Source organism: Rhea pennata, chromosome 5 (assembly GCF_028389875.1).
Source record: "Rhea pennata isolate bPtePen1 chromosome 5, bPtePen1.pri, whole genome shotgun sequence".
Classification (NCBI taxonomy): Eukaryota; Metazoa; Chordata; class Aves; order Rheiformes; family Rheidae; genus Rhea; species Rhea pennata.
Window position 1 is genome coordinate 5,983,591 of NC_084667.1, and position 24,112 is coordinate 6,007,702.

Consider the following 24,112-nt stretch of genomic DNA (forward strand, 5'->3'; position numbering starts at 1 on the left):
GAACAATTCCATGATACATTTTATAAAATTAAGCCTGCAAAAGATCAGTATTTCTTTGTGAACAGTTTTGGAAAAAATGTATATTGAGGAAAGTATAGGATGTACAGCCTGTACTATTTTGGGTGAAGTTTATTGACTTGAATGTGATTCTGGAAGCATAATTTGAAATAAGATGATCAAATGGCAAAAATAAAGCTTTTCTGTTCTGACTCCTCTAGAAATGCAAAGTCTTCCAGTAACATTTATCAGAATCCCTGGGAGATTTTCAGTAGGACCATTGAAACCTATTAAAATGAGTCAGGGACAGAGCAGTCTGGTTTATGTTTTAGGCTGGTCTGTGCGGTTGGATTGGAGGGCTGTTCCTGTCTCTGTTCCTAAAAGGCCAGTTCTCCATCCAGTGCTTCTCATTAGTCCCTTCAGCACCTCCCTAAGGTTTCTTTGCTTTCTCTACCCGGGAGGGATGGAAGTGGTGGTGCTGGAAGACAGTCAGCCTCAGCCAGGCAAGAGAACAACTGAATCAATCCATTGGCAGGCAGTGAGTATGTCTTCAGGTTTCTTAATTCTGTGTTGTAAGGAAGAGGATTTGGACAACGTGAAAAATCTCCCGCTGAGGGATTTTTTAGCGTTGGGTAGGAACCATGTGGAGGACTGTCTCCTCCTTGCACTGGCAAGGTTCTGTACAGCGGCTCTGTGCTTCTGCCAGACGTAGACACAAGTGGGTGTGTTCTTGAGTGGCTTTTAACAAGGCCCCCCAAAATAAGCATGGAGGAGCTTTGATGCATTCCTACCAATGGAGGAAATTGCACAGGAAGGAGGGGCAAGACGTCAGCTAGTAAAAACAAGAGATAAGCAGAACGGCTCATGTTGGAGAAAAGTTTGGCATCTCTCCCTTCTTGGAGGAAAAAAAAAAGGTATTTCAAAAGTAAGCCAAAACTGTAGTTTGTTTGATATTGTTGTTGTTTAAGGCATAACTGAATTGAAGTCTCTGGGCGTGAGCAGTTTCTCTGCCTTAATTAGACATCCATGCAGTTAAATATCTGCACATGCTTTGTGTTTGTTAGTCACTTGGAAAATTATATTCTGATCTGTTAAAATGTAGAATACCTTGCTAGGACGATTGTTATAAAGGACTGTTTAGTGTTTGGAGCAGCACAGGCTGTTAGTTTCCATGGTGTAATCCAATTAAGCAATCATTTCCTGGGAAGCTTCCAGATTTGCTGAGTCAGTGCGCTGGCTGACTACCAGGAAAAACTAATCTATCTTTCTAACAAACCAAGCACACCAGCTGAAGAAGAAGGTGCTTTGTGGAAGGGATCCTTGCTTTTATAGTGAAAACAGGATAATTCCCTTTTCTTTCAGGGACTTTAAATTGTGACAGACAATTGCTAATCTCCAGCAGCAGAAAGAGTCCTTTTGCGTTACGGTCAAATGCAAAATACTGTTGGTAGGAAAGAGCAGTCCTTGATATTTTTGCTCTATTGGACCTCTCTCTGAAGAAGTCCAGACTTCTCAGCTTCCTGTTGTGTTCTTATCTGCCTTATGCTGGCAGTACTGGAAATTAAAGCTGAGAGATACTGAGATATTGATGGTGTAGTATTGTGAGGAGATGCTCATCATGGACAACATAGATCCTAATCAGTTGATCACTGGTGGGGTGACCGCTCTGGCTGCTGCTGCCATGGTTGTTCTCACCCAGTTTACCTTCTCTTACTACTTACTGGAGTGAGAAAAAGCAGACAGTAACGTTGCCTCAGGCCAGAAGAGGGGAAGAGTGGGAGTCCGTCATGTCAGGCCTGGACATGCAGGAGCAGGAGGGAGAGCAGATCCATGCCTGTCGACATCTTGTCTAGCGTGGGAGAAGGTGACATTCAACTTTACCACTTACTTGATCTGAAGACACTGTGAATTACAAATTGCTAGTGTGTTGCACAGTGTGCTATACTGCTATTCTGCAGTCCAGTGACTGCCGAATGACAAAAAAAAGAAGCTGAAATATCTTTTTTCTGTAAATAGGACTGTGAATAGACAAAGCCAACAATGATGTTCTACAAAGAGTTTGTCTGAGCGATCTTAGGCCTACCTATTTTTTTCACTTATTTGGAGATAAAGGTGATGAAATTGTTGTTCATTTTTGAGCTTGCTATGCATTCTCTGTAGATTAACAGAAATGTCAGCAACATTTTGAATATTAAAGTCATGCTAATAAAATTAAGGTAGGGACCAGTCTAGTCAGTCGACTTTCTACTTTAGGCCTTCCAATAGTCTACCTTTGTTTTGAATCCACTACAACTTGAACTGTAGAGAACGCTTGTATTACTAGCAAAAATGTAATTGATCACCTATCCCCTTGCGTTTCACAGCAGCGTGTGAGGCATGACTTGAAGTAAATCTCAGAAATTACTAACTGTGCTGTGATGTGTAGAACTTTACAAGAAACACAAGTTTAATAACCAAAAGTACAAAAGCTCTATTAATGGTAACTAGGTATGTGACCAAGGCTGATGCCGTGATGCGTAACTGCTGCAGAGCTATTTTTCAGTAAGGATTTGTCTTTGATCAGAGTCAATGTGTAGCACATAGGATTCGCTTTTTGTCCTACCTTTTTCTCAGAACAATTCGGAAGCCTGTACTGGCACATCAAAACTGGAAACCTCTTCAGCAAATTGAAGAAGGAAACAAATATAGCAAATAATACGTCCCAACCCCATATGCCCACCTGAGATTTGATCAGACCTCTAGGCCGCCCATCTCAGTGGTCACAGCCACTGCTGTGGAGAAGCCTGTTGCTCATAAAAGTGCCTAGGATGACTCTCGGTACATTTGAGCAACACTACTGAAGTTTATAAACCTGCAAGGCATTCAATGAGAAGAACTGCCAAACTAGCTTGTTAAAATCATTTGAACATGAGGTAACTGGATGTAAGTTATTTGGACTTTTATAACGCTTTTAGCATTTTTTAGTTTCCCAAATAAGTATGAATTTGGCAATAATTTGGAAATCAAGAGCAAAGAATGACAATACGAAACAGATTTACTTTAGGTGATATTAGGCAGGGCCCTAAGAGACATCATGATGTTAGGAGATGGTTGGATCATTCATACTTTAAACAAGAGTAAGCTTATCAAGAGAGAGCTCTACTTGCAGTGACATAATGAAAACAAACTGAATATAACTGTTTCCCCTTAGAAATGCTTACTCTGTTCCATCTATCCTTTTCAATTAAAGTATGTTTGAAAGGAGTGGTGTCACTACATGGGAAAAGTCCTCAAAATAAAGATAGAAATGTACTGAGACTAATGCCTTAGTGATGACAGGTTAGAGTTAAGGCAAACCTTTAAGAATTGCTGTCTTCAGAAAGAAAATACTTATATCAAAATGTAATATGTCACATATAACTGTTTTTGTCCTGTAGATTCAGAGCTAAATATGTGACTAGTACAGGGCTGAGGGATGAATGACTAGTGCAAGGCATTGCATTAATATTCAGGTAGTATCAGTCTGGATCAAAATTGTCCCTGTCCTCCATACACGAGAAGCCTGAGAGGACTGAGCTGGCTCCTTCTCTGACCTTTTTCTCTTCCAGAAGCGCTGGGTTGTGCCAGTTGTGTTATTTGCAGGTAGTTTACCCAAGGTGATTTTGTGCTGCCCATGTCACCCATTCTGCCCTTCTCAGTGCACTTCTACTCTCCCATCCAAAGCCCTGTTCATGTTGGCTTCATGAGACTTAGTACAATCTGCCTTGGAAATATTAAGCAGGCAGTGTTACTCCTTGAAAGATATCAAATAAGTATAATCCTAAACTGAGAGCATTTTTTTCATATGTGTAACTGCTTTGCAGAGCACGAAGAGCTAAAATTTGAGAAGTAAATACTTAATATCAAAGTATTCACCTGTGCCTTTTCTAGTACCTTTTGCAATAATAAAGATAGATGCTTTCTTTTGCCGCACTTGTTTCAATCTAGTTCATTTATGGGGATCATACATAACTGGATTTTGTGTATTCTTGGATTGACAGGAGTGCATGTATAAAATAAATAAGCATGTGATGTTGGGATTGTTGTGAATTAGCATGATAGCTCTAATGTTCAGCAAATCTATCACATATGCTGCTCTGGAAAGACAGATAGTTCTGCAGCATAATCAAAAGAAAGCTTTTGCTGTTCACAGTGAGAAAACTCTGGTTTTCAGAAGGGAGAAACTTTTTTTTTGGTTGGCAAATACCCTGCGAAGGCAAAGCCTGGAACTGCTTAGTTCTACCATCAAAGTGACTTACTTTCAAAGGCCCGTTTACTCCAAGAGTCTCAGACAGAAGCATGTAGAGATGTGTTGCTATGTTTTGGTGACCAAGGAATGATAATAATCAGTCATCTCAGATGGGGAGAACTTGCTGCAGCATCAGTAGTATGAAACAAAACAGCTTATCAAGTTAGTCCAGTCTGAAGCTTCAGCTTCACTAGAGAACGAATAACTCATTTTCTAGCTTTTAGTTACCAGGTCTCGTCCAAATGATAGGCAACATGCTGAGTTTTAAATGATCAAGCTGCATCTTGTCACTTATTTTCTTCTTCCCGTCTTCACTGTGAGTGTAGTTTGCTTGTCTCTCAAGGGCAGGTCTTAGCGGGAGGCAGTTTTCTGGGTCAGTCATTTTCTGCTGTAATTATCATATTCACATTGGAATTAATTTAGCTAACAAATAGCGTAACTCACTTCTTTCAGGAATTCTTTTGACGCCGTACCTTAGAGTGTGTGTTTCTCACTCCATACATGTTTCTACAAACATATTAAAATACCTATTCTGGTCTATCATGTATAATCTAAATACAATAAGGTTAGTGATAGTAAAAATTATAAATAAAGGTGATTGAAAATACTGATCTAGTCTCTGTCAAAAACTTACACGTATGTAGATCAAGATAATCATTTTCCTTTTAATGTTTGCACAAAATATTGTCTTTCAAAATTGCTTTTGGGTTAAACAGAAAATATAAGAGGGTTTACATTATTGGAAATCAAAACACTTCTTAGATAAATTTTTAGTTAATATTTTCATTTTGTCACAAAATTTATTTTTAAATGAAAAACTTAGACCTATATAACACGAAATGTACGATACGAGCGTTGGCAGAGATATCATTTGATACCCCTCTCCGAGCCTGCTTTTGAAAAACTGGAATGGTATGTTGCATGTTCTATTAGTGTAGAAGCAATAGTTTTTATGACAGATGATCTACTATTCTTGAAGCAACTATGAATAAGCCGTGATTATCTCAGATTTTTTTAATGCCTTTTACAGCAAAAGACACCGTCGGAATCATTCACTGGGCGAGAGAAGAGATCAAACTCACAGTCCTACATTGGGCGACCTATTCAGCTCGACAAGATCTTACTTTCCAAGGTTAAAGTGCCTCACACTTTCGTCATCCACTCTTACACACGCCCAACAGTTTGCCAGTACTGTAAGAAGCTTCTCAAAGGGCTTTTTAGACAGGGCTTGCAGTGCAAAGGTGAGTGTGATCAATGGTGTGCTGAATGACACTTTACAACCTGAAATAAATTAGAATTTTAATAGTGAAATAATTTTTCACAGTCTTTATCTTCGTTATCCATACTTCATGATTTACATAAAACTATGAGTATGTCTTAAGATTAAAATATGCTAAGCTTATTTCTTTGCTGGTACCTTGATTGGCTTTTCTTACTCATGTTAGCAATTTACAGGAATCAAATAGTAAACTCACTTTAAGAACATAAAAGCTCAATATATTTAAAATCAGCAGATTAGCATCTAAGTAGTTACTGTGTAACATTGCTCAAGATTTCTTCACTAAATACCTTGGTGTAGACTTACAAAAAAAATTACACTGGATTAAGCTGGGATTAAAATTACAATAATTTTGGTTCTACAGGAGTTGGCTGCATGACTCTTCTTACCCTGGGGTACCTTTGAGGCAGCACACATCTTTGTTATTTGGGGGTAAATTATTTTACATTTGGCAGTAGGGAAGAGCATGCACACAGGCAGTTATGGCAGAATAGCTAACACGTAGCACCGTATTCTTAATCTTCCTTGTTTTCAGTCTGCGAAGCCGTATGCTCGAACTGAAGCGAGAGCATGAGTCTCAGCAACTCAGAGTTTTGAAGGTGGGACATAACGGAAATTAAGAAGGAGCTTATATAAGAACATAAAAACGTGTCTCTCAATACATTCTGCCTACTTTGATTTTAAATGTCCTTACTGGGAGCTGAAGCTGAATAGCTGAAGCTGTTCAGATGGTAGCCAGGACTACTGGTTCACCCTAGCCAGCTGGAATGCCTATAAATACAAAGTGTTGTCTATGCTACGATGTTAGCAGATGTTTGGCCAGCAGGTCCTTAAAAACACTTTTTCTTGAAATAAAGAATAACTTTCATAAAATTCATCAGTATATATACAGTGCTAACCAGTATATATTTATCAGCACGGATGCCTTAAACTAATGCCCTGCAAAAATTCAAAGTTGCATTACTTTAACTTAAGAGTGTGATTCTGATGTGATTTCACTAAAGCAAGATCTGTATAAAAGCATCATCTGTTTCAGTTCACTTTGAATTTCAGTGACATAAGCAAATATTAACCAGATTTAAAAATAATATTTACCTGGAATTTGGCATGGCTGTATCTCTGGCTTTTGAATCAATCTAAAGTTAAATAATTACAAGTTACATCCCTAGTATATTTTATCCTTCCTGACTCTTTGCTTTCCCAGCTGTGTTAATATGTTACTGCTCTTGGCTTGAGCAGAATACGTTCCCTAAGCCAAAAGAAAACAGTTTAAATGACATCTAGAAAAGTGCTATTTATTGATGTGCAAAGAAAAGAAGGCAGACTGAAGTGAAAATACCTGGAAAAGAAAGAAAGAAAGTACTGAAGGAGCCCTGAGCTAAAAGCAAGCTAAAACCGCCAAATGAAGAGCCTGTAGTGATGTAAGGAAGAGATGTCTTCTCAGTTGTGATTGTCGTCTAAGATCCTGCTGCCTCAGTTTTCAGTCGCCGACATTTGAGATGCAGTCAGGTTTTTAAGCTGCAGCGGATGCACTGCAGCCTGGTCTGGTTCTCTAGCTGCAAAGATGAGGCTGGACATTCAAAGGCTGGATAGCAGCAAAAATATAATTGTGTGGCAGAAAAAGGAGAAACAATTTTGCTGTATTTCTCTTTCTTCCCAGACTGTAGGTTCAACTGCCACAAACGCTGTGCTCCTAAAGTGCCCAATAACTGCCTGGGGGAAGTTGCCATTAATGGAGGTGAGTTGCTTTAACAAGCCTCTCTATCACTGTTTAAACCACCAGTTCCATAAAAGAGAAATTTAATAGCATGACGTTGCAAAGATATGTTTTTCCCTTGTTTGGGAGTGGCTTTTCCTCTGTGGTATTTCTATTGTACGTTGAAGATGAAGTGTGGGAGGAACCTCGTTAATGGTTCGTACCTCATCGTGTCAGCACACGTCCCTCCGGAATAGATAGCTCCGAAAGGCAGGCTCAGCTGTGCCACAGAGGTGGAGCAGGTGGGTGATTGCAGCAGGAGAAATGTTTGGGTGAAGGTGGGCTGTAGCTTGTAGTATGCCAAAATAACCCCAGAAGCCACAGGCATTAGATGTTGGCATTCACCTGGCATTTGCAACTCCAAAATAGTTGTTTTAATTTGGGAAGGGAAATAGTGTTTGTTTTAGGATAACCTTCCTGAAAAGAAATGTATACCTGGAAGAACTGGAAAAGTCCTCCAGGAAAGAATTCCACCTCTTCCTTTTGGCATGAAAGTAATTGTATCAGTTGCCAGCAATGAAAACTTGAATATCTGCCCATTTTCCCAGGCATGTGTGTCGATTTTGTGTCAAGTATAGGAATGTATGGGTAGGCTTGACAGACGGTACAGGAGAAAAAAAGAGTGGTTGTAGACGAGTTGTTGATTGCCTTGAAAATGTCACTTTCCTATGTGATAAGGGAATGAGAAATGTCATAATGTATTCAGTATCTAATGCATATCACGATATTAAGTTGTCACCTGAACTGCTTCTGAGGTTAATGAAGTATTGATCACAGCTTTATTAGATATCGTTTTTCAATCTTAAAATCCATGATCTAGTTTTTGAACAGAGATAAGAATTTCCAAAATTATGAAAGTTAACTAATATTTTCTGTAGTAGTATGAATATGTAAGTAAAAAAAAAAATCTGTTTAATGGCACTTAACATAGGCAAAAGCATTTCGGATGCTGAGTATCCAACCTGAAGCGTGATAAGATGCCTGATTCTCTGGAAGGTAGATGTTGCACTCCTACTGAAAAACATCCTCTGTGATATACCTCAAACCTTGTGGAGTCTTGGACTCTTGGAGTCACTAGTGTGTGTATATATATATATTTTAATCTTTACACCACTTTTCCATTAACTGTTCTATAACATAATTATTTCTTCAGGATTACAAGTACTGATGCTTATACAAGGAAGAATGTGGCTTGATTCTCAAATCCAAGACCTAGAAATATGCTAGGATGTGTTAGTTTCATTAATAACAGTGCAGAGTTTTCCTGGTAAGAATCTTGAGTAGGTCTGAAAAGGAAGAATCCTTTCTTCCTTTCTTCCTTTCTTTCTTCTTTTCTTCTGCAGAGCTACGTTTTCCATCCCAGCCTCTATTTGTTGATGCTGCAGTAATTGTGAGTGTAGAGATTTGCAGAGTCAGAGAAAGTCATGGAGTCTAAATTACAAAATTCTTACTACACGCTTTTTAGGTTCAGTTTGAGAGAGCAATGCAAAACAATATTGATCAAAAGGAGAAAATCATTAAGAGAAGAAAGGAAGACAATCCTTATTTCTGGGCAACTAGACTAGATGAACAAAATCTACATTTCTTTCTGAATTACTCCTTAAAGTTCCTTCTTTCCATCTGAGACAGCTGCAGTTCATCCTTCCAACACCCTGCCTCCTTTCCTCCCCTCCTTTCCCCCAAAAGTAACATGCCGTTTCTGCTGACTTGCCTCCTACACATGAATCTGATGCTGGGCTGATGAGGAGTAATGGTTTCTCGGTGGGAAGAGCTGAGTGAGGAAAGCTTGTGCAAAGCCACTTGTGGTGAGAACACCGATTCCAGGCAGGATTTTAGAATGTGTTAAGTTTCCTCTGGTGCAACTCTCTAGAATCGGTGCCTAGGCCCTTCGAGCTCTCCTTCTTACAATTTATAGAATTTGGCTTTTCCCCAATAACTAGTGAGATTTCTACCACCAAGTTATATGCATAGTAAAATTCCTTATTGCATGTCCTAGATGAGTGATAAAGAGCCCTTAGAATTATCATAGGCAGTTGCATTCTAGTATCTCATTTTTATTTTTACAGAAATTTAGTTCACAGTATTTTCTATGTTAATAAATAAAATACAATATCTGCCACCCTGTCCATCTGCTCTGTGATACATCTTCCCCAAAATAGTAAGTGCAGGCAGAACTGAAGCAGTGAAATTCCAAGTACGATCTCATTAATAAACACATTAAACACTAAATGTGGGAGGTTATTTTTAAGTGGTTGTGGGTTTATTATAAATAGCGATTAAAAAATGTGTTGTAGGAATAGCAAGGAGAGAGCCCTGTGTAGTAAATGACATTCATGACTGCTTCTGCTAGAGAGGAAGTATAATGTGTCTCTGTCATACATCAATAACTTACATCGTGTGATTTTACCTTGCTTCAGATTGCTGCGCATGGCTCCCCGCACAGCTCCCGAAGCAGTGCGGGTATCCTAGGACAGCCAGTGCTGTCTTTCCATGATTTTGACATGTTGGATCACAGGCTGTATAACGGCAGGTTGAGTTTCAACAAAAATCTTCTTGTTTCTTTTCATAATGCAAGTCCTTAGCTTAATTAGTTTGAAATGCTCTCTTTCTTTCTCTTTTCCAGATAAATCCATTCGCAAACAGAAAAACAGTAAAAGTTATTTCTTACTTCGATCTTGCTTATATGTCTCCAATCTTGGATAGTTTATTTAAATGTAAACAATATATTATTAAATTTATTGTTGGAAGATACTCTTAATACTCTGCCAGGGTCAAATAGTTTATGTCTAGAAATTGTTCTTATTTTACCAAAAGCAAAATTAGTGCAGTATTTTCCTCATTCTCTTGACTTGTGAGAGGAAGGACAGCTTAATCTTAGAGAACAGGGTGGTAAACTTGATGTCTTCTTTCTGTTCATGTCCAATTATTATTTCTTGTAATTCCGTAGCCAGACTAAGTCCAATCTTCATGTTTTTTCTTTGCTATATTACATTGGAGTTTTTGATGTTTATCTATTATTCCCTTTATAAAGGTAGGGAATGTTATCTCAATAGCAGGGATTACTGTGCCATATTGTGCAGCCTTACACTAGTACAAACGAAATAGCCTCTTTTCCCCCAAATATAGTTCACATTATGAGTAATTGTCTTGGGAGTTATTTCAATAGCTCACGGTCATGTCATCATCATAATACAAAATTCCTAGTTTTGAAATTACTGCTGTTCTAGCATCAGTTTGCAGCTGGAGCCTGCCAACAGCCATCAAGCCTGCACACAACATTCAAGCTGTATAGAAAATCTGCCAGAAGATCTCAGAAATAAAGCTAATGAGTATAGAGTGTTTGAATAGAAGTCCATGGATAAGAAATTCTGCCTTGACTTTGGCAGTTTTTAATAGAAAATTGCGTTTCTGAAAATGTTTCGGTTTGGTGAGTTTCCAGCCTTCTGTAATGATTCTCCCAAAGGCCAGTTTAAGACCATACATTACCAGTATACACCGAGAAGAGACAGACGCAGGCAATAGAATTCAAGAGAGAATCTGAATTTTCCTTGAGCCTGAAATGTGTTAGGACTTTGTGATTAGAGTATTGTATGTTTTCAGATAATAACCTCAGAAATAATATTCCAGATCTCCTTAGTCCTGGGGCTGAGTCTGATGTGGTCATGGAAGAAGGGAGCGATGACAATGACAGTGAAAGAAACAGTGGTTTTATAGATGACATGGAGGAGTCTATGGCTCATGATTCTGAGATATCAATGACGGGATGCCACAGCGACAACGGGGAAATGCAGGATCCCGATCCGGACCACGATGAGTCTAACAGGATGATCAGGTGAGCTGGGAAGCATAATTTCTGTTGTCTTTAGTGGGGTTTTTTTAGGATCAGGACTAGGACTTGAGTAGACATCTACTTGGGCGCTGTTCTCACTTCCTCACAGTGCAGAGATGAGTGATGTGTGGTGGGTCTGAAAGAGTAATGCAACTCCTTTTCTGAATATATGTATTAGGATTTTAAGAGAAACTTAAATATTACTGTCAATTTGAAATAGCAACTGAAAACTGATGTGCAAGCAATTGTCACAGATCTGTTTTGTTAATGAAAATTATGTTGTGAAATTTCTTTTTGTAAGTGAGCAATAGAGAATGGGTTTTTTTTTTAATTTTTCCCAAGCATTTTTCCTCCGATCAGAAGTGCAATGTCTGCTTTTTACATAAATATATATTCTTCTGTTTGAAGGAAAATAGTAGCATTTTTTAATCCATTTTCATTAAAAAACGAACTGTGAAAATGTTCAAGTTCCAATAAAACATTAGATGGGAAAGGTCTCTTGCATCCTCAGTGAAATCCTGGTTAAAAAGTAAACAGCGAGCGAGCAAGCCAAAAAAAAAAAAAATCCGAAACCGTATCTCAGGATGACCAGTAGTCCACTTCTTCTGATATCTTTGTGATAACTGTATTCATTTTCTTTTCAAAAAGAGATCTTTGAAATAGCTGCTTGTCTGCCAGTTACTGTGCACATACAGGGTACAGCTGAGTGGCAGGGCTTTGAATCTGAGCTTTCAGAGAGTGCCTCACCAAGAAGCTGCTGGTTATTCTGGTGTCGTAATGTCTTTAGAAATATATTCCAACAGTATTGGAACGTCTGTAATGTGAAACAGGAATATTTTTTGAAATCTCAAAATTTCACGAGATAGGACAGCTGTTTTGGGACTGAGCCTACTCAGGAGCGATAGTGCAGAGCAAAATGAGATGCGAATTTACAGTGTATTGTCCAAGAAGAAAATGGCCAAAGTGCTATTGGGCTACAAGTTTGGACAGCTTGTTTAATGAAAAAAACCTGTATAAGTTCTTATGGTATGATCAGATCTGGGCATAATGTTTGCGTTTTTTAGATACCTTAGCAAGAAGGAAAATTTGAAAACCAGAAGTAGTAGTTTCAAGCAAATTACAGAACAAATTAGCAACTTGAAGTGAATGATTAGGAAGTAAAATAGGAATGGAATATGTGTGACCTTTCTAACAGAGGTAAGAAAACATTTTTCACATGCTGGAACTGTACAGAATAGTAACAAAAGTAAAATAGGGATTATTCATTGTTAGGGAACCTAAAATGGTCCTTTCAGCTCTAATTTCCTTGCTGCCAGGGATTTGTAGCTTGAAGAAGAATTATAGAATGGTTTTGCATTCACAAATCCCAGTCTGACCCACAGAAAATAAAATAAATTTTATTTTCCATCCTAGGAGTCTGTTTCAGTAACACATTCCCCTTAATTCTCTATTATTAACACATATGTTACATTAATAGAAAGCCATCCATTTCAACAATATTCAGTTTTACTACCAGCAGTGGTGAACCAGGTGTTTTTTTTTCCTACTGTCCTATTCACCTGCATAGACACTATATGTATACATAAACACATTATATAACCAGTATATAAGCTAACACTTATATCACAAAATCAGTGTCAAATAACACCTGGACTGTTCCAGTTATAATGAAGGCACAGCATTGCAGGTCCTCTGAAATACAAATATTTGCAGTATTACCTGCCACAGTCATTTTTAAGAGTAGTCTTCATATCTGTAAACCAATTTTAAATGGTCTATAAAAGATAAGTGAAAAGGTAAATCTCTTGTCAGTAGAGATAGGAGTCTCTAAAATAACTATTTAGTTAAAAGCCTGTAATGCCTATATAGCAACTGCTCCTTTGAATAATTTTTAGGCAAAAGAGACTGTATGTTACAGTTTTTATGAGATTTTTAAGACAGGACACTTTTTGCATTTTGATTTGAAAATGCCAGTTCTTAAAAAGTTCCTCATTTCCAGGATGCATTACAGCGAAGGAGGGCCATCTGCAGACATTTGCAGTCAGAACAGCTGTGGAGATTTAAGACACTATGGTTCTCCTGCTGGTGCTTTCTGCCCTTCTTGCTGGGGTTGTTGTACCAGCAGCTTTGCCAGCAGAGCAGAATTCATGAGCTTTCTGTGCTCTGCTTTCATGTTGAATGCAGCATCTCCGTTTAAAGTTCTGCCAGAAATAACCACACGCTTAGGTTTAGGATGGAAGCAGATTATGAGTCCATATTCCGTTACACAGAACGTGTTAACTCCAGCAGCAAGGGAGGTGAGAGGTGGGCTTGGTTACTTCCTAAACTTCTCCAGCTAGATAGTCCAGAACTTGACTGTTCCCATGTCTTTCAAACTTTCTGTGTGTCAGACGAGTAGTGGAAATTTTCAGTGCATGGACTCCAGAGTACAAGAAAACAGGACTTTATTTAAGTCCTTTACTTTGAGGATAACCATTGAGAGGTCCCAGCGGGTTCTCCACCGTGCCCTGCAAATACACACACATACAGACAGCGTTTGCTACTCTGCAAACCACCATAACTAACGCAATTGCGTGTTTGAACTTCAAAAAAGATCACAGAACGGACAATAATGTGGTGGACGATGTCTACTTCGGTTACAAGAGATTCAAGATTCAGCACTAGTCTGAATCGTGCATAGCACAGACTTGAGCTGTGTCTGCCACATCCTACCTGAGGCTCTAGGCATTTGCTCATTTCATTAGCTCATTTGTGTGCGTGTGTCTGTGTGTGTAAAGCCTTCATAAGGTCCCTGACTTCCTCCTGGTGTAGGATTGCTCTTTTTTTTTAATTTATATCTTCAAGATACTTAGAATGACAAACAAAATAGTGTCTAGTCCACTATTAGTACACTAGTCTAGTGTAGTCTGTTAGTGACTACAAATGTAAATGTGGATGCTGGATGTATATATTCTGATTTAAAAGACTTTTTTTTCTTTTTGTCCAACATCATCTTACTTTAAAAACCTTTATTGATTTGTTTCTTAAGCCCTTCAACCAGCAACAATATTCCATTAATGAGAGTGGTACAGTCTGTGAAGCACACGAAAAGGAGAAGCAGCACAGTAATGAAGGAGGGTTGGATGGTTCACTATACAAGCAAGGACACGCTGGTAAGGAACCATAAGGAAGACCTGTCTTCCTGCTACATAATAGTACAGGATCCTAATAATTCTAATAATACTTTAAAATCCTAATAATACTTTGATAAAGTCACTCCCATGAGGTGTTTTTCACAGTATCTGTGAATCCTGAAGTTCTAACTCTTGCCACATGTGAGGACTAGCAGTGTCTGTAAGAAATATTCACTCTTCCTTACAAAAACAGAGCTAAAACACACAAAAATATTGGAAGATGTCAGTTGTATTATCATAAGCAGCCAAATGTGAAGACGTTCGGAAGGAAGTAAAAAATAATGCTAACACCTCAGGGGTTCTGGAAAGTAGGTTTGCCTTCCAGCTGCAGTTTCCTGGGCGTCTTACTGTTAGGTGAATGGAGAATTTTGTAAAATGTATTTGATGCAGAAAAAAAAAGTTATTTTCGTTCCGAGCCGCTACAGCAAGAATAAAAGCTTCAGTTTGTGGCCTTCTAAAGTGAGCCAGAGTGTTACGACTTACACAAAAAGAAAGTTGAATTATTTTAGCAGCACACCCCTAGCAAACCATGCTGAATGTAACACAGACTTCAAAGTGACATTTAAATCCTTTTAAACTCGAACAACTTGAACACAGCCAGGTTCTATAAACCCCTACAAATTTTAAATGCAAGTATAAAGTTCTCCTAAAAATCTGGCAATAAAAAATGAATCTTTGTTCTTCACAATTCATCCCTTTAAACTTAAGTGAAAGGGTTTGGAAGTGATGCTTCTGTGAATTGGACATTTCATCGTTTTACTTCAAAACTGCTAGAGAGTTTCTTGATTATTGTTTATTGCAGAGGAAGCGACACTACTGGAGGCTAGACAGCAAATGCATTACACTTTTTCAAAATGATACTGGAAGCAAATATTACAAGGTAAGGAATAATTTTTAATTTCTTTTTGTACTAGCAGAATATAATTACTGGAGTGAATTGCTATATTAATAAGTACTTACTTGAAATACGCAAGTAGTATAACTTTGGTCTGTGTTTTGTTTTCATTACTTAACCTGCATATGCTTTGCCTTTCACAAGCAAGCCTCAGATCAGAACTTAATGTGTCAGCTAGCAATGACATGTTATGGAAATGGAGTGTTTTTGTACTGGAACAACTCAGAACCAGTGACAGATTCCAAGAAACTCATCTGATATTCAATGATTCATAATACAAGTTCTTTCCAAACAATTAGATACCATTTTAATTTTGTCCTTTGGATATTATGTTGTGATTTTGATTACAAAAGGTTATTTTAATGCTCATATCCTTTTACTTGAGACTGTTAAACTCCTGAGCTGTTACTTCAATAATTGTTAATAAGGGAAAATACTTTTTTCATGTTGACTGTTCAGGCCTCCTTATCAGGGAAATGTATCAGCAAAATGTGTCATAAGTCATACTTAGGTAAAACAACCAAGTTCATACTTACATAAAATGGGAAGTTGGGATCTTAATTTCTCATTCAGAATAGATTTATTCTGCTCTTATTAATAGACTTATTTGCATTTCTTAAAGCAAAAAGGAAATGGTATTAAATTTTCTGTTGAAATTTTGTTGATATGTGGATGGTCTGGCTCTTTTCTCATCACACCTTGCTCCTCTCTTTGATAAGTTTAGTAATTAAAGTTTTACTTGGTCTTGGAAAGAAAACATTTGGTATTTCACCATCAATAGACCTCTGCCATGGAGTTTCAGGTTACAAAAGCCTTCTTGACTGTACAAGATATGTGTGGTTAAAAGTTACAGCCTAATATCATAACTTAATTAAATAAAGTTCATATATACACACACACACAAATATATATATATATATGTACGTTGATAATCTACACAAAATGTAAATCATCTTTTCATTTCAGGAAATTCCATTGTCTGAAATTTTGTCTCTAGAACCTGCAAAAACTTTCACTTTGCTGTCTCAGGGAGCCAATCCTCACTGTTTTGAAATAAGCACAGCAAATATAATCTATTATGTTGGAGAAAACCTAGAAAACCTCTCAAGTGTTCCACTGAATAACAGTGTTCTCACTAGCGGTATTGGCATAGACGTGGCAAGAATGTGGGAGATGGCAATACAGCACGCCTTGATGCCTGTCATCCCTAAAGGGGCGTCAACTGGATCAGGACCCAACCTACACAGTAAGTTGATCCATTTCCCTTATTTCAAATAAACAGAGTCATACAGCCGATGACACTGCTCAAGGCTCTGCAGGTGTGGAAAGGTGGAGTTGCACAGCTAATCAAGGCTCTTCTACCACCACCTGTCACCTGACTGTGTACTGTTTTAGAAACTGCAAGTTTCTCCTCCATATGTTTCTAGTTTATACTAAACTATCCATATTAATACACAACATGCAGATTTGTTAGCGAGCAAATAGCTGTTCTGTGTGTAGGACATCTGCACCCTCTTTGTGTTGCCGGCATGATAGCCTTCTTGTGCAGAGGCATGAAGTTTTCTGAGCTCCAGTTAGGAACTGATAGATTTTTCCCCATCATGACAGTACCTTATGTTTCTTGCTATCTACGGAAGCAGCTGTTCGCTCTTCTGGTCACTGCAGCGTAGATGATATGCTCCCTTTCATCACAGTTGGCTGTACGACTGACATAAACATTGTCCTACGCTGAGCTGAGCTGAGCTCAAGTGTGAAGGACAGCTGCTCTAAGCAGAACAGACAGGGACGTTACCCAGGATCACAAGGACAGAATACATCTTTCCCTCGGGTTTACATGCATTTGGGTAATTCCCTACCAAAGCTGACAGGTTATGTAAACTAAATACAAAACTCATTTAAATCCAGCTCGGGTACTGATAACGACGTAACTGCAGCAGCAGAGAGCAAAGAGCATGGCTTAAAAAACCCACATAAGAAAATAGATACAGTTGCGTAGTTCACCACCACCGATTTATACTCAGCTTAGTCAGTGCAAAGCACATTTGGCTATGTCTGCACAAGCTGGATTAGACCCTTTTTTCCAGTGTGCACCCGCTTTACCGCTTGACAATTGGCTGATATTAATGCAGTGTGAAACGCTAGTGAAACAGCAAGACCTTCAGAAACCAAGCAGTAAAACAGACAACATGTTTCTCCAGGCACAACAGCTCAGAATATATCAGCTCTGTCCTTTGCTTTTTCTAGACTGGGTTCCTACATAAAATAGTGTCAAATTCTGTACACCATTTCAAATCAAATTAGTAACCTGCTGCCCCCGGTCTGAGCTCAGCATAGCTAAGCAGATTGCCTAAAAGACTTGACTGGCAATAACAGCTGTCTTCTCTGCCTCCTGGGAAATTTGAAAAGTTTCTCTAAATCAGTAGTCATCTTTGGGGAGTTTTTTTGTGTGAAGAATAAGCTCCTCTGAGACCTTTAGACCAGTCTCCTGCAGGGACTGAAAACTATAGCAACCGACTGTCTTCCACTCAAAGCGTAAGGTACATTTCCTTGTCCAGGCTTTCTCTCGTGTACTCAGAGTAGCGTATACATATGGATCAGCATTGATAAAAGGCCTCTGCCAAACTGAAACACTCCCTTCCAAAAGCATTCTGTTCCTAAGGAAAAGAGGGGGGGATAAGCCATACCGGGCAGGAGTTACCCGTTCTACTTAGTGCACTGATGGATAGTGGTTGAGAGTCTTCAAGGTGTAACAGGTTTTACAGTAGAAGGCTGGTTTTGATGGAGCTGAAATCCATACTGAAAAAAATGAAAATTCAGCACTGAACAGGATTTCAGGCAGAGGTAGGAGATCTAGACAGCAATGCTCTGAAGAACCATTCTTTCTTCCCCCAAATGACATCTTTGTATAGATGCTGTGAGTAAAAGATATATTCTCCAGTTTTACTGAACCTATTATTTATTAACCTCAACAGGTTTCCAGTTCAAAAACATTATACACTCTGAATTGTAGAAGTTTGTTCTGATTTTTGTAGTATTAAAGCAAAAGTGCAAGGTTTTTTTCTCTCCATTAGGTTATTTTAATAATGGCTCTTAACCCAGTTGAAATGTGCATTACTTTTTGAAAGTAAATGTATCAATATGAATAAGCATTGGCCTTTTTCTGAAAGCTAGATAGCATCAAATACATTGTATGTGACCCTGTAAATCAATATTAAATAAGTACAATTCACCCTAGCTGCCCTCATATTACTTGTGTAAGGTTTAAAACTCAAAAATAGAACGAAATAAAGCAATAGTAAGCTTATAAATGGGAATTATGAGATTACACTATTAAAAAATAAATATTGAAATGCATAAGCTTCTTTTCTGTAGCTTGCAAAAGTCTGTTGTTCAAGTCACATATTTTTGGGCTGGTGCAATTTTATACTGGCTGGTAGATGAACAAGATGACCTAATTGGTTCAATTTCTAGGGTTGTCAGTAGATATTGATGTGATGTAAATGTCATTTCCTATTACTACATGTTTGAACTAAAAGCACAGCAGCCTGAAGTATGTTTTACTTTCTTCCCCAGGGGATATATCCATCAGTATTTCAGTGTCAAACTGCCAAGTTCAAGAAAATGTGGTGAGTGTTCTCTGAATGCTAGACATGGTATGATTAAGCTTGCAAAGTCATTGATCTGTTTTGGAAAGAGAAGTAAATGCTAGAGAGGAGTTCCCATCAGCCATTTTTCACTTACCCTGTAGATATGCAATCAATTAACTGCTGATTATCAGAAGGAAAACTGGGCTGTATAAAAGTTATTAGTTCATGGAATTTCGGTCAGATGAACATAGTAAGGCTAATCACAAGCCTTGGTAAATATAACCTTTCCTGCCATCACTGAGATTAGACATTCTTCATTGCACATCTTCCCTAAAAGATGAAACTCTATCTGAAGAAGGAGTTACATATGTTGTTACCCATACGTAAAAAAGTCTTGGGTCTCTCTTTCGTTAGGAATTTCGTCATGGGACACGTGGTCAAGGTAAACAGCCACATTATGGTTTCCTTTCTCACAGGCAGGGGAAATAACACAGGACTGTCTGCAGCTAAGTAAAGCATTGATACAGTTCTGGTATTTCCCAGAAAAGGATTACCTGGTGGTGTCCTTTTATTTCCTAAGGAAAAGCCAGAACAATCTTTATTATTAACTCTTTGGCACTCTTTTGCTCTTCTTTGTATATGCTGCTAGATAAATATCAGGAAAATGAAACTGAATTCAAAGACTTCAGCTTTGTTTGAGCCTCCGAAATAAATCTCCTGACAGCTTGCGTTCCAGCGTATGTTTGAGCCCTAAGAATTAATGAGAAGTTGGCCTCCTTCCTGCCACTGATGGACTATTTTACATCTCTCGATGGACAAATACGATAAGCCAAAGCTCAGATCTGCTGATATTCACAAAGCTATAAACTCCAATAAACTAGGAGACCACTTGCTTCTCCCCAACTGACAGGCTGATCTAGGATTTCTTTCAGAGAGACATTTAATTCTTAGTTTCTCCCTTTTCTGAAAAACTAGGGAATCCCCAGCTGTAGTTGCTAGATCCAAGATGCTCAGCCTGGGTCCTCTGGGCAGAACATGGCTCACAAGACCCTCTCTGTTTCCATACACTTGTGTCTTCAGATTTGATTAAGCATAATGTAGCCCACAGCAGACTGTAAGTCATTGCCTGTAAGATGGCAATGACTGAAAAGTAGTCAAAGATTCTTCTCCTTTCTGCAGTTTTCTGCAATTGCATTTGCCTTGCCTTTTAAGAAAACTCACATGAATGTTTCTGGTATTTTGAAATGTCCAGTAGTAAATACATGCTAGTTCCCATTAGAAGAATCAAATAATTAAAAAAAAATCTTGCTACTGTATCTCAGGGCTTAATATTCATTATGTTTATATAAACAGGATATTAGCACTGTATACCAAATCTTTCCAGATGAGGTGTTGGGATCAGGACAGTTCGGAATTGTTTATGGAGGTAAGACTTTGTCAACAAAAAATAGTTTATTTGGTTAACGAATACTGCTCATACAAAACAACTGGCAGCTAATTTTTGCAATAAAACATTTCAGAGTCCAAATACTTTCATCATTCAAGAAATTTTCTGTCTTAAGCATAGCTGTACAACAAAACGAAATCTCTTGTTAACTTTTAGTTTTCTATACAATAGTGGGTCAGCGTATGAATAACTTCAGATTTTTTGTAAGCTCTAGAAAGACAGACTGAAGTCTGTCTTCAGAAAATCCTTCTCTTTGAGAACTGTTATGGAAGAAGAACGAAGTTGATCATTTATTTTTCCTGCTGCTATTTTGGCAGGTTTGGGGTGGGGGGAGGAATATTTGTTTTTTCAGCAGTCTGATTGTTTCTTTTTTCCCTTATCCATTTTTTCTCTTTCTTTTCCCCCTCATTTTTCTTCAGCCGTTTGGCAGGGAGTATTACTTATTTAGGTAGAGCTTTTGTTTTGGAACAGCATGAAGTGAGAGCTGATTGTACAAATGTGTCCTTGAGGAATCCCCATAGCTCCCTGGTAAACCTGGGACGTGAAGTTGGTCACCTAGTTGATTATTTGCTAGTCTGCACCTAGTCAAGGACTGAGCCTATGACCAGCCAGCTGCAGAGAGTGTAGTTTAAGAACATGAACAGGCCTATATATAAGAAAGTTAATTTTGCAGTTAATAAATTCAGTTTAATTTATATTGTTTAACTGCAAAGCTGACTTTCGAATACATAGGCTGGTTTATGTACTTAAACAGATTTGTCAACTGATAATAGAACATAAAAAAGTTCACTTCTCAAAGGGAGGAAAGAAGAGAAATGACAGAAGACTTTTAATGACTTACACTGGTTTAACTTGTTGCAAACCTGTGCTGGGAATTACTTGCCTGGGGTCATTTGTAAAAAAGTGGAACACTTCAGAATTAATCATGCTAATTGATAGAGGCCTTTTTTGTTATTATTAATGCAGGAAAACACCGCAAAACAGGAAGAGATGTTGCTATTAAAATAATTGACAAACTAAGGTTTCCGACTAAACAGGAGAGCCAACTTCGTAATGAGGTTGCAATTTTACAGGTATTTTCTTTTGCTTTTTTACTATATTAGCTCCATTTGTACATTACTGTAAACCCAGATATGATTTTACTTGGCAATCTATTTGATAAATTTTCTAAAAATCCTCTAACCACTTGTGTGAAATGTAATTGTTTAAAGAAATAGGAATTATATTGAAAATAACCACTCGAAGTTATTTTTGCAAAAATACTGGTGTTTTTACCATTCAGTATCTGCAAAAATAGCCAAGAGCAAATTGCTGGGAATGTATTAAATATTATGATTATTTATTACTGTGAGCCAATATCCTTTTTAGTCAGTATTTTTTCTGTTGGTGTGTAAGTACTTCTGTGTCTGTTCTCCAGTACTGGTAGACAAAAGGTCTGGCATGAGATCTTAAACTCCTATTGTCTTCTTTCTGGCACACACAACTATGTGTCCAGAAATGCCAAGCACAGAGTTAGATTTTTTTTTTTTTTAATTTATGTTTTAATTTTAGTTTCTCCCTTCCAGACTGAGGCTTCCTCATTATAAAATAGGTTGAGCTGTTGCCGTAGTGTTCTCCAGGACACTGTGATAGTGTTTTTCCTAACTTGGTTACCACGTTATCAAAAAAACTTACTTAAAAACAGGTAAAAATCTTTGCACAGGAGCATAAGGTTCTTTATGACCTGCATGTAAAGGAACCGGACGGCAACTGTAACAGGCTTTGTAGTAGAAAGAAACCTCGGCAATATGTGTTCAGCCAGACTGACAGAGAAACATGATTTTTGTATTGCTCACCAAATTAAATTTAAACCAGTTAGTGTGTTGTAAAACCTGATGGGTGAAGATAGCACCTTGAAAATTTGGTTAATAAATTATATTTCTTTTGTCTTTTTAATTAAAACCATACCTATGATGCAACATGTTAACAGTTGTAGATATTTTACTTTTAACCATTCTGATGTCATGTTAGGAATTAAAGTCTTTGCAGTTTTAAGCAACAGGCATAATTAGGAAAATGGATGTTTCTTAAACTCATTTTAAGTTCAGCCATGCTCTTATAAGGCTACAGTCCCTAGAAATTTCGTGCCTGTTACCGACAGACGAGACACACTTTAAACACTGAAGGACTGGATTGTTGTCCTGTGTAGGAGGAGAGATCCGAAAACTAGCTGTGTGATGATAAAACCTACTAATCATGTTGGGAAATCTGTTTTATTGTACTGCTATATATATCTCATATATATCATTAACAGAATCTTCATCACCCTGGGGTTGTAAATCTGGAATGTATGTTCGAGACACCGGAGAGGGTGTTTGTTGTTATGGAAAAACTCCATGGAGACATGCTGGAGATGATCTTATCAAGTGAAAAAGGCAGACTGCCAGAGAGAATAACAAAGTTTCTAATTACTCAGGTAAGAAACCAATTATAGACCTAGAACAAGATTTGAGGCCAGGTATTATCACTGCTGCTTATGTTTTGCTCTTGCCATCGTTTATCCGTCTGACGTATGAAAGCCTGAATTATAGTAGTGAGGATTGCAAAGACGTCTTCACGTGTATTATCTGATGGATAGTAAACTATTAAGAGGAACTAGAACTGGGTAAGCGAGCAGTTGTCTGGCTGCTGGATGAAGGGCCATCAAGGCACCTTCCTCCTTGTGCTTGAAGAAGTAAGCACAAGAGATGCACAGCACAGATAGCACCCTGCTGAAGCCTTAAATACGTTGAGAAAAATCACGTACCTAACTATTGTCGTTCATACTGTACGCTTAGTAGGTGTAGCTTTTCTGTGCCAAGACTGGATCTCAGCGCTATATCTGACTGAAAGGAATCTGGTTCCCTGTATGACTTTTGCAAACAGTGTGATCTGCTTTTTGGGGCGGTTCTTTCTGTCCTTCCCGTTGTCTTATTACTGCCCATAATACAGGTATAAAATTAGATACGCGCTTGCTTAGCTAGTCTCCTCAGCATGGCAGCAGCCTCTATTTTGTGTTAAAGCAAGCAAAAGAAGGAGCAGGAGCAACAGTGCGACAGAGGCAGTTTATAATGGAGATGGAGTGGAGCAGGTTCCCCGGCTTTCGAGTGCAAACTGCTGTCAACTCCAGAATTTGGTTTCTTGCTTTCCAAGATTCATTCAGTCTCCTGACCATTGCTTCTTCCAATATAGTGGAAAATTCTGTCAGCCCCTGACCAGACACAAGGAATAGCAAAATCAAAGGTGCAGGAATAGGATGGATGTGTGTTAGACAGAGCAGAGCAAAGATACGCACATGCTTTCTCTCTTCAAGAACTTGTTTAAATTGGCTTGTGTACTGTTTCTTTGGAAATTTTTGAGTTCGTAACTTAGATCTGGAAGGGCATTTTGCAAATGAAATGTTTATAAAACTCAACATTTCACAAAAAAAAAATAAGTAAGTGCTAAGACTGAGGTTATTTTAAAAAGTATCTGTTTAGAATGTAGAGTCAATGGAGAGGGAGCAGCCTTGTTTCATATCGCGAGGTGAAAAATTTGAGGCACAGCAAATAACTGCAAACGTCTTCGTTGCTTTTTTGGTGCATCATAGACATTGTTTTGAAAGATACACTCATGTTGGCTTGTTTTTCTCTACAACAGTGCTTGATCCTCTGACCACAGTTATTGTCAGAATAATATGTAGAAAGCATATTATTTAAAACTGGAATTCTTTGATTTGTTTCTTCGCAGATCCTTGTTGCTTTAAGGCATCTCCATTTCAAAAATATTGTTCATTGTGACCTCAAACCAGAAAATGTGTTACTGGCATCAGCTGATCCTTTCCCACAGGCAAGTAGAAAATGTCCTCTGCTAAAGTAAATTGTT

General features: G+C 38.1%; 1 protein-coding gene across 3 annotated transcripts in view; it reads left to right on the forward strand.

The window, feature by feature from the left end:
* The window catches only part of PRKD1 (protein kinase D1), a 141,655-nt gene that overhangs the window by 101,778 nt on the left and 15,765 nt on the right, over nucleotides 1–24,112 (forward strand). For all 3 annotated transcript variants that reach the window (XM_062576006.1, XM_062576007.1, XM_062576008.1), the window contains 11 exons: nucleotides 5,295–5,505; nucleotides 7,204–7,281; nucleotides 10,927–11,131; nucleotides 14,157–14,280; nucleotides 15,104–15,181; nucleotides 16,163–16,442; nucleotides 18,770–18,822; nucleotides 20,137–20,209; nucleotides 21,197–21,303; nucleotides 22,524–22,685; nucleotides 23,978–24,076. In XM_062576006.1, the coding sequence (XP_062431990.1) occupies nucleotides 5,295–5,505; nucleotides 7,204–7,281; nucleotides 10,927–11,131; nucleotides 14,157–14,280; nucleotides 15,104–15,181; nucleotides 16,163–16,442; nucleotides 18,770–18,822; nucleotides 20,137–20,209; nucleotides 21,197–21,303; nucleotides 22,524–22,685; nucleotides 23,978–24,076 (1,470 nt within the window). The remainder of the gene's footprint in view (nucleotides 1–5,294; nucleotides 5,506–7,203; nucleotides 7,282–10,926; nucleotides 11,132–14,156; nucleotides 14,281–15,103; nucleotides 15,182–16,162; nucleotides 16,443–18,769; nucleotides 18,823–20,136; nucleotides 20,210–21,196; nucleotides 21,304–22,523; nucleotides 22,686–23,977; nucleotides 24,077–24,112) is intronic.